The 14,051-nt window shown below is 46.2% G+C and overlaps 1 protein-coding gene across 3 annotated transcripts in view; it reads left to right on the forward strand.

Annotated features, from left to right (window-relative positions):
* Positions 1-14,051, forward strand: part of RNFT2 (ring finger protein, transmembrane 2) — a 62,678-nt gene that overhangs the window by 42,421 nt on the left and 6,206 nt on the right. For all 3 annotated transcript variants that reach the window (XM_061141861.1, XM_061141862.1, XM_061141863.1), the window contains 3 exons: positions 11,052-11,201; positions 12,703-12,768; positions 12,909-13,010. In XM_061141861.1, the coding sequence (XP_060997844.1) occupies positions 11,052-11,201; positions 12,703-12,768; positions 12,909-13,010 (318 nt within the window). The remainder of the gene's footprint in view (positions 1-11,051; positions 11,202-12,702; positions 12,769-12,908; positions 13,011-14,051) is intronic.

Below are 14,051 nucleotides of genomic sequence, written 5' to 3' on the forward strand. Positions count from 1 at the left end.
AAAGTGCTCAATAGCCACACATGGCGACTGGCTACTGTATTGGGTGGCAGAGATATAAAGTGCTTCCAGCACCCACAAATCTATTTCATTCTCTATTCTGGTCAGAACCCCTACAGGTCCCTTACCGCTCCCCCCCCTACCAGAGACTCTGTTCCCTAGACTGTCAGACAACTAAGAATAGAAGCTGTTTCAGATAAAGGACCTCTTATCTGAATCTCATCCTTACTCTGGTTTTCTACCCTCCCACACACCTTGTATCTTTTCTTTCTCTCTCCCCTCTCATCTCACTCTTAACTTCTTAACTTAGAGTCTCCTCTTAGAGCTCAAAACACAAGATGGGAAGTCAGACTGGCTTTAAACCTGGCTCTACCCCAGTCTAGCACACGGGAACCCCTCAGAGCCTCTGTTTCCTCACCTGCTAACTGGGACTGATAAGAACAGTGTCCGACTCCTCGGGTTGTCAGAGTTGGGGGCCACATGCAGGTACTAAGTGTTCCCAGAGAAGCTTTCATCACCAAACTGAGCTGGCCCTCGATCTTCTGCTAGTTTCTTGTCTCTTCGCTCTTGTACATATGTCATTAGCTTAGTCTCCTGCGCTTTATTCTTGCCTCCCCTGCGTTTGTTGAGATTTATCATCTGAGAGATGGAACTGGGTCATAGCTACCCTACCAGGGGACCATTTGATGTACAACTCTTGGCCCGTGATACGTGCTTAATAATGGGATTGCTTTCTCCTCCTTGTGCTGGTCTCTCATTCCTGGGTGCCCTTTTTCTTCTGACCTCTGACTCTGTCATTCCTCCCTGCTCTTCTTTTGGGCACATCCCCTATTTCCCCTCCTGTGTCTCTCCCCTTCCCCCACCCCCTACATTTCTCTCTGGCCTTCTTTCTAGTCCCAGTCCCCTCAAGACCTCTTGCTTCCAGCACTCCAGGCCAGGCTGTTCTGAAGGCAGTTACCAAGCTCTTTCCCCACCCCTAAGCTTTCTGAAGTCTGAGATGGGCCCTTCTGCCCCTTAGCCAATGGGCACAGCACTTCAGAGGTCAATGTTGTGGCTGTTTTGTTCTGAAGGGCTCTTTCAGCTGTGGACCCCCCCCCCCCCCCCCAGTGCAGCCAGCAATCATAACTGACCCGCAGGATGCTTCCCAAGAAAACAAGTCTTTATTTTCAGTCTTTTGCACTGGCCCAGCCCACCCATTTTGGAGCAGGAAGCATGGCCCTGTCCCTTGAGTCAGCCCAGCGCTAACTAGCAGTCCAGGGCAACAGAAGCAAAGGAGGGCAAGCACCGGGAGTCTGGACACAGTTACTGTTTATTTTCCCCACATTAAAGCAGGACTCTGCAATGAGGACTCCCTTTGGCCCTGTTGTAACTTAAACTCAGAGAAGCTTTCTGGTCTCCTTTTCCCGCCACTCCCCTCTCTATGGGGGAAACACCCCTCCCTCTACCTGTGGTCCTGATGCGGCTGTCAGTCGTGGCACCCCACCCACTGCCTGCCGCATGTGACCAGTTTATCCAAGGCTTGCTGTTCAGGTTGGTAAATGGGCTCAGGGACTAACAGGGCCTCTCTTACTTGGAGTTAGGCTACGTGAATGTTGGCTTGGGGCTGCCAGTGGCCATCTTTCCTAGCAAGTAGAGGTATCCAGAACGTTTTAGCTGTGTCCCCTGGGACAAGTTACCAATTCTGTGGGTCTCACATTCCTTATCTGTAGAATGGGAGCATTTATAGCACCTACCTCAAAGCGTTGTGCAGGGAGTGGGTGCCTAGCACATAGTAAGAGCTAAGTCGTTGTTTTTTTCTTCTGCGCTACTTGCTTTCCTCATGGTGCTCTTGCGCCAAAGCCAGCAGTCCCTGGACAGCCCCTTTTCCTCACTCCTAGCCTCAACAGTTTCAAGCATTTCCTTATACACAGTCCCTTGGTTCCTAGCATCTATGATTTCAGGGTTCTCTATGAGCCACACCTGTGGAAAACCTAGCTATTTGAACAACAGGATTATTTAGCCCACCTATTCATCTGTTCATTCATTCATTCAACAAACATTTGTTGGTCACCTACCAAGTTCCAGGTTCTTTGTATTAGTTAAAATTGGGATATGCCAGTAACAGCAAAAAGAGAAAAAAATAGTTTAAATTTAAAAGGAGTTTATTTCTTCCCCTGTTAAGTCCAAAGGTAAGCGATCCAAACCTGGTAGTATGACACCTTCCACGTTACTACTTTACCAATCCTGGGATGTAGGATACTTCCTCATGACCCAAGATGGCAGCTGGAGCACCAGCCATCACATCTAAGTCCAAGATAGCCAGATGGAGGAAGAGGGGAAGGAATAAGATGAAAGTTTCTCTGAAGGTATCACATGACAGTTATATCTTAGTGCCACTGAAAAGGCAGCTGGATGCAGGAGAGAAGCTGGGAAGTGTAGTCTTTGCTTGAGATATCCTCTAGTTAAAATATTGATGCCTGTAGTACTAAGGAAGAAGGAAAGAACGAATGTGAGGTGACAGCCAGCAATTAGGAATACACACTGAGTAAGCATAGGGGAAAGACGGTGAACAGGATATTGTTCTCAGCACTCATGAAGCTCACAGCCTATCAAAGAAACAGATGGTGATAATAATGGTAGTAGTCAAAGTTATTGAACACTTACTCTATTTCAGGTGCTTCTTGGGCTTTCTCAAACATTTTAGACTTAGGACCTCTTTACACTTTTAAAAAATATTGAAGACCGTACAGAGTTTCCATGTATGGATTATTGTTATGACCCAAGTAACCATAATAGAAATTAAAATCAGTTCACCACAATAAAAATTAAAACCAAGAACTTTTTACAGTACTTACTAATTAACTTAATAATCAACCCATTACATATTAACGTTAAAACATTTTAAAGAATTTCAGTTCAGTTAGTTCAGTCGCTCAGTCGTGTCTGACTCTGCGACCCCATGAATTGCAGCACACCAGGCCTCCCTGTCTGTCACCAACTCCCGGAACTTACTCAAACTCATGCCCATCGAGTTGGTGATGCCATCCAGCCATCTCATCCTCTGTCGTCCCCTTCTCCTCCTGCCCCGAGTCCTTCCCAGCATTAGGGTCTTTTCCATTGAGTCAACTCTTCACATGAGGTGGCCAAAATATTGGAGTTTCAGCTTCAGCATCAGTCCTTCCAGTGAATACCCAGGACTGATCTCCTTTAGGATGGACTGGTTGGATCTCCTTGCAGTCCAAGGGACTCTTGAGAGTCCAGCACCACAGTTCAAAAGCATCAATTCTTCGGCACTTAGCTTTCTTCACAGTCCAACTCTCACATCCATACATGACCACTGGAAAAACCCATAGCCTTGATTAGACGGATGTTTGTTGGCAAAGTAATGTCTCTGCTTTTAAAGACAAGTATCCTTTTAATTACTGAGAAAAAGGGCTTTTTTTTTTTAGTATTTTCATAGATTATTATGTGGCTTAGTAGAAGATACCTGTGTTCTCATATTCATTGCAAATCATATCACAATGAGTCCACAATGATCAGATTTGCGTTCTTCAAAGAACATTCTAGAAAGAAGAGCAGGTATTGCTCTTCTTGTGGCAGTGTGGCTGACTTTTGAAAACAGGATCTTGGAATGTTAACATACCAAGCCAAGAAACATCACCAGCCATCCACACATCAGACTTACCCAAGAGAGTTGGCCTTAAGGGCGGCCAGCACCCAAGGTTATCTCTCTTTAGCCCTTAGTCTAAAATGAACTTCATTTAGCTGGCAGCAAGCAGTAGTAGTAATAATAATTGCCAACTTTTAATATTGTGCTATGTCACACCTTGTTTTAATATTTTTACATGTTACTTACTTTTCTGACGAGAGGGGATTTATAAAGTGGCCTCTGCAACGAGTCTGCCTGGATTCAAATTCTGTCTCTGCCACCTACCAGCTGTGTGACCTTGAGCAAGTGACTTAACCTCTCTTTGCCCTAGTTTACTCTTCTGTAACATGAGGGTGATGATGTCTCCTATCTCATAGCTTGTTGTGAGGATTAAACTAATTAATGCAAAAAGCTTAGTATAGCACCTGGCAAGTAATAAGCCCTCAATGTATATATTTATTATTAACATCAAAACCCTTTTGAAGGACCTTATCTGCAGTCTATATTTTAAGACATGGAGGCCCACTTATTCATTCAACAAATGTGAACTGAGCACCCTCTATATTCTTCAAACACAAATGATAACACCAAAAAGACACAGAGTCCCTGTATTTCAGGTGTGTGTATTCTCATAACAAATAAATACAGTCTGTGTTGGGGGTGAGTGCAAAAAAGAAAAATGAAAAGCTGAATACAGACAATAGGGAGTATGATGGTGCAGTAGGAAATACAGAGGTGCTATTTTACGTACATTGTTCAGGGGTCCTTACTGATGAGATGACATGTGTGCCAAGACCCAAGGGAAGTGAGGGAGCTAGTTAGTTGGCAGACGTCAGAAGGAAGGGTGCTCTGGGGAGAGGGAAAAGCAAGTGTGAAGGCTCTAAGGTAGGACTATGCTTAATTTTTGTTTTTTGTTTTTTTTGAGAATCAAGCACATCAGACTTGTAAGCTGGGAGGCAGTCTTATAGGATCTGGAAGGTAGGAGGGAGCATCAGATGTCACTCTAAGAGAGGTAGAAGACATTGGCAGGTTTGAGCCCAGAGATGATTTGATCTGCCTTGTGTTTGAGAAGCTTATTTTGGATACTGTACAAAGAATAAGCATAGTGGGACAAAGGCAGTCGCCGTTAGGGAGCTGTTTCCAGGAGGATTTGTAGATGGATTGGATGGTGGTTATGAGAGAAGGGAAAGTCAAGGATGATTGTGTGAATTTGGGAGAGAGAGACAGGTAGTCAGCACTGAAGGAGGGAAGGAGCAAGGGAGAGAGGGAGGATGGATGCTCTTTTATCTCTTCTTATAAGGACACTAATCCCATTCGTGAGGGCTCCATCCTCATGAAGCCCTTCATCCTCCTGAAGGGCTCCATCCTCATAACCTACTTACCTCTCAAAAGGCCCCTTTCTCCAGATACCATCATACTGAGGGTAAGGGCTTCAGAGTAAGAATTTTGTGGGGACACATTCAATCTATAGCACTGGCTGAGTATCCTTAGATGAGTACTTTAGTTGCTCTTCTTTCTCTTTTTTTCTTTCTTTTGGCCTCAAACAGCCACCATTTCATTATTTCCTATGATTCTGTGGGTCAGGAGTTCAGCCAGGACACACCGAGGACAGCTGGTCTTCCTGTGATGTACAGTGAGTCTGGACCACCTAAGATGGCTTTTTCACTCATGGGTCTAATGGCTCAGCTGACATGGGTGGGACGAATTGCCCAGGGTCCTCTATCTGCCACCTCAGCTCTCCCTGTTGTCTGGGTTCCTTGCTTCTCCTCCATGTAGTCTTGCTCAGAGCCTCTCCCTCTGCACATGGCATCTGCATGTAGTCTTCCTTTGGGTTTTTCATAATGTGGTGCTGGAGGAAGAAAGGCAAGTGAGGGGGAGGCTCTGACAGCTACCAGGTCTCATGGGGCCTGAGCATCCCAGATAGCACCTCTGCCTCATTCTAGTTCAGTCCTATTTCTTTGGAACCTGGGGGTGCCCCATCTCTGAAAGAAGATGACAGTAGTAGTGCCCACATCCCCAGGTCATCGTGAGGTTCTTTCCTGGCTCTCATCATGCACTGGGCCCTTTCTGGGTACCTGTATTTTAGGTTCATATGCTCACTCAGTCCTCCCAATCACTTTGGTGTATTGGAGCCAACTTGCACAGGCTTGTGAGAGTGGATGGTTACACTTTCAGGAAATTTGCAAGAAGTCCTTAAACCCTAGGTAGCTTGAAATTGGCCTGGTGGGAGTATTTACACCAGAAAAATTGGAAATGTACATATCGGGGCCCCTTTTTTTTTTTGGTTGTTTTCCACTGTGTGTGTTTGTTTTCAAGCCCACTTACAGATGAGTAAACTGAGGCTCAGAGAAGTTTAATTATTGCCCTAAGTCAACCAATTTAGTAGGCCGCATATTTGACCTTGGAGCCCCAAATTCCATGCCCTTAACCACTGTGCTGTCCTACCTCTGTAGACAAGAAAAATGTGTCTTTGACTATCTTGCTTGTCTCTGTCCCCTTCCTCTTCATCCCCGTAATCCTTCACATCACCTTTCCTAGGTATGTTTCTGAAGAGTGCTCTCTCTGTTCCTTCCTTCGGCTTCTCAGCATCCCACTTGCCTTTACTTCCCACTCCCTTCCAGAGTCAGCTCTCTGTTGTTTCCTAGCTTCCCAGTTCACTTGTGATCCTTCCCTTCCCCCTCCAAGCAGTAAGAAAGTCAGAACCGAATCTGCCTTCTCCATCTCAACTGTTACCGCCCCCTTTATCAGAATCCCAGCAGCAAACTCTCCATGCCCAAGTTCTGTAGCAATTGCTACTGTTCCCCCTTCACGGGTGACAGGGAGGCCAGACGGCTCATAATCCGATTGCTTTTCTTGTTCTCTGACACCCTGGAGAAACCACACATTCCATTTGGTGGTCGTCAGAAATAACACGCTTAAGCAACCTGGAATTATAAAACTGCTTAATTAGAGAGAGATGGTTTCACTGGGATATGCCCAGTTCTCCCCGGTGGTTCTATCTCCTTCTCCAAGTGCCTCCCCCCACCCCGCCAGCAGCTAATTGCTACCTTTAGCTTTCTCTCTCCCTTTATTTTATTTTCTGTGACATCAGGGCTTGCTTATAAAGAAAAGTACTCTCTTCCATGTTCCAATTCTGTTTCTCCATCAGCAAACTCTAGACATTGACCTGAGTAATAAGGGTGGAAATTTTGTGCTTCCAAGGTGTCTATCTCTTAAATAAGCACCTACTTCGTGTTGTGTGCTGGCGATATGACCAGGAGCCAAATTATCTTCATGCTGATGGGGCTTGCAATCCAGAGGAAGAGAGAGATGAGTTTTTAAATATTGTGAGAGGTGATCTAAAAGAGGGATTTAAAGGGTGTAACAGGAGCACCTAATTAGGTAGTTGGGGAAGAGTTCTCATAGGAGGTGACAGCTAGCTGAGACACAGAAGATATACAAGTGTTAGCTTGGCAAAGAGTATGGGACCAGACATCCATCTGCAGAAAAGGAACTTGGTCTTCATAGCAAAGCACCTGAAAGAAGGGCCCAAAAGCTGTGCCCTGAGTCTGCCCTGAAATTCTGGGGATATGTTGGGAGCCCCCAGACTTGACTTATCTAGCTTCTGATGCATAGATCAGGGGTCAGTAAACCACAAGCTGCATTCACATATGCCCCGACACCTGTTTTGGTAGATAAAATTTTACAGCCTTGCCTATTTGTTTGTCTGTTGTCAATAGCTGAGGGGTATAGTGGTGACAGAGGCTGTATGATCTCAAAGCCAAAGTAGTCACTATCTGGCCCATGGCAGAAGAAAAAGGTCGCTGACCTTTGTTCTGGATTCACCCATTAGGCCAGTGGGAAGTGTGGGGTCTGGACCAGAGGACCAGCTCTCAGCCAGTGGAGCCTGAGAATTGGGGGAATCCAAAGACAATGACAAGGGAACAGAAATAGCAAGGTAGCTGGCAATAGGATCTGACTCCAGGCTGTGTGGTTCCCGAGGCTGCACTCTTACCCACCAAGCCAGACTGGTCGTACAAGATCAGCCTGAGAGGGGACAGGAGGGTCTGTCCCCCAGAGCCAGCCAGATGCCAGCAGGCAGGGGTTCCCAGAGACACAGGGACATGGGACCTTTCATGAGGTGGTCATATCCTCACCCGTCATGGGGCCAGGTGGACAGAACAGGAGGCTTCCCAGCAAGATGGTCAAAGACTGACTCATCGTGCCCACATTACTGCACTGTCCTTCTTCCACTTATCCATTGAAAGAGAGCTTCTCAAACTTAAACGTGCACACCTATCACCTGGGAACCTTGTTAAATTACAGATGGTTCTGGGCTTTAGCAGGTCTGGAGTGAGGTTTTGATTCTGCAAGGTCAGACATGGGGGTGAACGGATGACTGGATGCCTGTCCTTGGTCCTTAGCAGATGTGGGTACATCCACTTCAAGGGGTCCCCTGCAAGTGACTTGTACCCAGGCCATCAAGACAGAATATAGCAACATGGATATAAGGTCTCCATCCATAGCCTTTTACATCATCCATTTGTGGATACACAACATGTTTTCATAACCTTTTTCTCCCTCTAATTTAAACACATCGTATGCTCAGTACCGAAAAAATTGGAAAAGACAGAAAACCACAACGAAAATGAGTAGTTTCTGCATTCTGTGGCTTTTCCACTTGGAACTATAATATGAGCATTTCCCTGAATCAATAGATATCTTTTGCCAGGATTATTTCTTTTTTAATTTTTTATTTTGGAATAATTTTCAACTCAGAGCAAAGTTGCAAAAATAGAGCAGAGTTCCCATGTACCCATCACCTAGCTTCCCCTAATGTTACATTTAATATAATCATAGTTCAGTTAGCAAAGCCAAGAAATTAGGATCAATTCCCTTACTAGTAGCTAAACTGCAAACCTTGTCACATTTTGCCCATTGTCCCACAGATGTCTTTTTCCTGATCTAAGGACCAAATCTAAGATTCCACATTGCATTAGTCATATCTCCCTAGTCTTGGCTTAGATGGTAAAGAATCTGCCTGCAATGCAGGAGACTCAGGTTCAGTTCCTGAGTCAGTAAGATCCCCTGGAGAAGGGAATGGCTACTCACTCCTAAAGAATTCCATGGACAGAGGAGCCTGGCAGGCTACGGTCCATGGGGTCACAAAGAGTTGGACATGACTGAGCAACTTTCACTCACCTACTTCTCCAATCTAACAGTTCCTTGGTCTTTTCTTGGTCTTTGGTGAAGTCATGCTTTTGAAGAATGTCAGATAGTTATTTTGTAGAATGTTCCTCAGTTTGGATTTGTCTCTTGTATTCTCATGATTCAATTGAGGTTGTAAGCTTTTGACCAGAATACACAAGAGTGATACTGTGTTCTCAGTGCATCATATCAGGGGTTTAGTCTTCAGTGATTTATTACTGGGGATGCTAACCTTAATTAACCTTGGTTAAGGCAATATGTGCTGGATTTCTTCACTGCAAAGTCACTCATTTTCAGGATGATATTTGACTGGCTGTATGGCTTTGCATTATTCATCTCTATCATAACCAGACCCTCGTTGTACACATTTACTTTGTCACCTGTTTTTTGTGTGTTTTTTTTTTTTTTTTTTTGCTCTGTTACAATGAATGCTGCAGTGGCCATTCCTACTGACATATCTATTAATCCAAATCCCTGATTTATTAGTGTAAATTCCTAGAAGTAGAAATGCTGGAACAAAAATTATTCACTTTTTAAAAAATATTTATTTATGTATTTATTTATTTGGCTGCATGGGGTCTTAGTTGGGATCTTTGGTCTTCATTATAGCATGAGGAATCTTTAGTTGCGAATTCTTAGTTGTGACATGTGGGATCTACCAATAGTTTCCTGACCAGGTATCAAACCAGGGCCCCCTGCATTGGGAGTGCAGGATCTTAACCACTGGACCACCAGGGAAGTCCCTATTCATATTTCTAAGGCTGTGTGTGCTTGGGGCAGGGCTGTTTGTTTCTGTTTGTTTGTTTCAGTCGGCTTTATTGAGGTGTAGAACATTGTATATCTGTACAACAAAATACATAGATCTGAAGCACACATTTCAGCGAGTTTTGGCAAATGTATGCACACGAATAACCACCACCCCATCACTATATACAGTATAAAATTTTTTTTTTCAGTATAAAATTTTATGTAGACAATATCTGCAATTTCTTTCATTCCCCCAAATTCCCTGATGCCCCCTTACAGTCTGTCCTCCCCCATCTTGCCCCAGGCAACCACTGATCTTGTTTCCACCATTGCAGTTTACCTTGGCTTATTCTAGACCTTCATGTAAATCACAATGACACAATATGTACTCTTTTGTATCTATCTCCTTTGATTGGCTAGAATGTGTAAGACTCATCCAGGCTGTTGTGTATCACAAACATTTGTTCCTTTTTCATTGCTGAGTAATATCCTATTGTATAAATATACCACAGTTTGTTTATCCATTCTTCCATGGATGGATGTTTGGGGCTGTTTCCAGTTTGGGGATATTATGAATAGAGCTGCTATGAACATTTACCGTGAATGGACATATATTTTCCTTTCTCTTGGGTGCACACCTGGGAGTGGAATTGCTGGGTCCTAAAGAGGTTTCTGTTTAACCTCATTGAACATGGCAGGGTAGGTTGTTTTCATGTCCATTTTATAGCACAGGCTCCAGAAAGCTGAGAGACTTGAATAAAAGCCAAGAGAGGAAGAGAAAGAGAACCCTAAATACTTTTCCTGTTTATTTCCTTTAATCTTCAGAGCCACCCAGAAGGTAGCAGTTGTGATTCCCATTCTGTAGATGATGACAGTGAGGCTCATAGACATGTAGCAAGTTGAGGTTCTGAGTCCCCCCCAACCTGAGACCCCACCCCTGAGTCCATGTTCTTTCCCCACATACGATCCTGCCTCCTTGGAGACAGTAGGCAGGGGAGCTGGGCCATCTTCTCCCCTCCTCTTCTCTGCCTATCCTTCTCTGCATCCCGTGGTCCACCCTGCCCCTGCCACTGAGGACAGTCACCCATGAAGCTGGGGCCAGCCCCCTAGAGATGAGTGTGATCTGTGTGCAGAGCCAGTGACTGTTGCCCCATGATCAGCTTGGAGCCCTCAAAGCCACAGCACGCACCAGGGAGTGACCCCCCACTCCAACCTTCTACCAAAGGTGTCCAGTTTCTGCCTCCCTGAAAGGCGATCCTCAGAGCGTTGATCTCCTGGGCCGGTGGGCAGCGGGCGAGGGCAGTGGGCAGGGGCCTTGTCTCCCTGGCCACATCGCAGGCCCATTAGGAGCAGGCCTGAGTGCTTTCCAGAGCTGATTAATGGGCTGGCTGTGACCTGGAATGTCATTACTCCCCAGGCTGGAGGGCCCCCCCAGCTGGGTCCTTTGGGTCTTTACTGCTGATAATAATTGATGCTTTCTGTGCGGTTGCAGGGAAAGTTCTATCTGGTCATCGAGGAGCTGAGCCAGCTGTTCCGATCCCTCGTTCCCATCCAGCTGTGGTATAAATACATCATGGGTGATGATTCCTCCAACAGCTACTTCCTGGGAGGGGTCCTGATCATCCTCTACAGCCTCTGCAAGGTGAGGCGGCCTGGGGGCTAGTGGGCTGGCCTAAGGACGACCCATTCACCAGCTGGACCTGGCAGGTGGTGGGGGTGGGGCAAGTGAGGAACCTGGATAAACACCCTAATCTCTTTCTGTTTAACTGAAAAACTAAATTCACACAGTACGAAATTATTTTATTGTTTTATAGTGAACAGTTCAGTGGCATTTAGAAGATTCTCATTGTTGTGTCAACACCACTGTCTAGTTCCAGGACATTTCCATCACCCCACACAGAAAGGTGGCTCAGTGGTAAAGAACCTGCCTGCCAGTGCAGGAGACTCAGGTTCGATCCCTGGGGCTGGAAGGTCCCCTGGAGAAGGAAATGGCAATCTTCTCCAGGATTCTTGTCTGGGAAATCCCATGGACAGAGGAACCTGGTGGGTCACAGTCCATGAAGTCGCCAAAAGTTGAACAGGACTTAGCAACTAAACAACAGCAGCAGCAACTTATGAAGCATCGTGCTTCCTTCTTCTATCAGCCACTGGCCACCACAGGTCTTCTTTCTGAAGACTCTCTGGATTTACCTTTTCTGGGCATTTTCATGTAGATGGACTCATACACTCTGTGATCTTTGGTGTCTGGCTTCTTTCACATAGAGTCATTTCTGAGGTTCCTCCTCATTATACCATACATCAAAACTTTGGGTACAGGCATCCTAATTTCTTTCCCATAAAACTCACTGTATGCTATCCTTTCTCATAGTCTTCTTCACAACAACCCTTCCAGATACTTTCCATTATCATGTCAATATTATGGGAAGGGTACTGAGGTCCAGAGAGAAGTATCTTGCCCAGTATCACTCAGCTGGAGATCACAGAACGAGCATCACACCCAGGCAGGCTACCTCCAGAGTCTGGAGATCTCAACCCACCAACAGTACGGCCATGGAATTTGTTTTCTGTTCCTCTTAAATTGCACACCCTCAACTCTGCAAGTCAGTATAGAGCGCTTCTCTTTTCATCATTAGTGCAGACTCAGATTCCCCCACCCCCAACAATAAGCACATCCTCCTCTTTCTTTTTCCGTATCTATTTCTGGCTTGTAGAGAATCCTGGAAGAATCATGTGTTCCCTTTCCTTAAAGCAGGACGGGCTAGGCAGTCCATGTAGAGTCAACCACTGCGGCTTGTCTTGCCTGCCGATTCTGATCTGCTGGCCGTGGCCGACAGGAGTGCTAGATGGAGAAGGATGATCACAGCCTGGCTCAGGAGAAGAGTGATCGATGTGCAATGCCTGCCCTGGGCTTATGGCGGGGGAAGAGGCACTAGGCATGCCGTATATTCGCCATCCTGGCCCCACTGGCAGAGGAGACTGCTGATGGGTAGCAAGACAAAAGCCAAGCAAAACTTGTGGGAATGGGAAGTTTCAAATGGGAGGATGTACCCTGCAGATGATCAGAGTCAAAATGAGGCCCATGGTGAGAAAGATCCTGAACCATCCTTGGATAGTTTGTAGCCATCCCCTCATTCTCCTTTCAGTCCTTCGACATCTGTGGCCGTGTGGGCGGAGTCAGGAAGGCCCTGAAGCTTCTCTGCACATCTCAGGTGAGTTGGCTTCTGATGGGCCTCACCGAGCTCATAGGAGCCGGGAACTGGGATGAGACCACACTGTGCTTCTGAGGGTACCTCTCCAGCAAGGGGCCACAGCTGTGTTTGTGTCTTTCTCCCTCCCTTCTGTCAAGCAGAATTACGGAGTCCGGGCCACGGGGCAGCAGTGCACAGAAGCTGGTGACATCTGTGCCATCTGCCAGGCTGAGTTCCGAGAGCCTCTGGTCCTCATGTGCCAGGTGAGCAGGGCCAGGCGGGACCACTGGAGACGGGGGCCATGGGGCCACAGGACCCTGCCCCATGTAGGAGTCCCAGGTGCCTGTCCTCTGGCCAAACCTCGGGGCTCTGGACTGGGTCTCTGGGAATAGTGTGGTCAGGCCTGGGGTCTGTCAGACCCAAGTATAAAGCTTAGTTCTGCCTTTTCCCAGCTGGCTGCCTTGGGGCAGGTTACTTCACCACTCTGAGCCTTGGTTTCATCAGTAAAATGTAGAAAATGCACATTTCAGTATGGTACAGTGTCAGAATGTTCTGCATGTGAATCTCAGCAGGTGTGTGGACCCCAAGTGGCTCAGTCCATCTCCCCAAGTCTTGGTTGTTTTCATTTATAAAACAGGTATCATCATAATGCCTACTTTATTGAATCATAAGAGCTATTCTTATGATCAGATAAAATCATCCCTAGAAAGAGCTAAATTTAAAATATTCAGCCCTAAAACTTTATACTATTATAGTTATTAGCATCATTATAATTATTACTGCCACTTGTTTTCATTATTAGTTGTGGGTCACCAACTCATAGGACTGGTCAGTTACTTTGAGCTGCCTAAACTTATCCCTTCTCCTCCTCCCCCAACCCTTCCCCCTCCCCCTCCCCTTCCTGACATGGGGGCGGTCTAAGATGTCAGTTCAGCAAATGTGTATGAGTCAAAGCATCCTATCAGACACCCGGGAGGGCAGGCACGGGGCACACAGGCCCTGTACCCTTCTCTAGAAGTACACCGTCTCCCTGGGGGAACAGACACATACATAAATAACTATGAAACAAGGCAGGCAGTGATAAGTGCTGTGTAAGAGAGATTCATGCAGCGTCCCAGGGGACCAGGCCAGAGCTCCATGAGTTGGAGGTTGAGAAGGCTTTGGGGGAGGCGTAGTCTGCAGACTGGAAGGAATGGGAGAGCATACGGCTCTGCCCCTACCCCCTTGCCCCCACCACCCAGGGATAGGAGGACAAGAGGTGGGGGCCTTTTTTGGCACCAGCAAAATTTTTTTGTTTTCGCTGT

The sequence above is a fragment of the Dama dama genome, chromosome 5, assembly GCF_033118175.1.
Source record: "Dama dama isolate Ldn47 chromosome 5, ASM3311817v1, whole genome shotgun sequence".
NCBI lineage: Eukaryota > Metazoa > Chordata > Mammalia > Artiodactyla > Cervidae > Dama > Dama dama.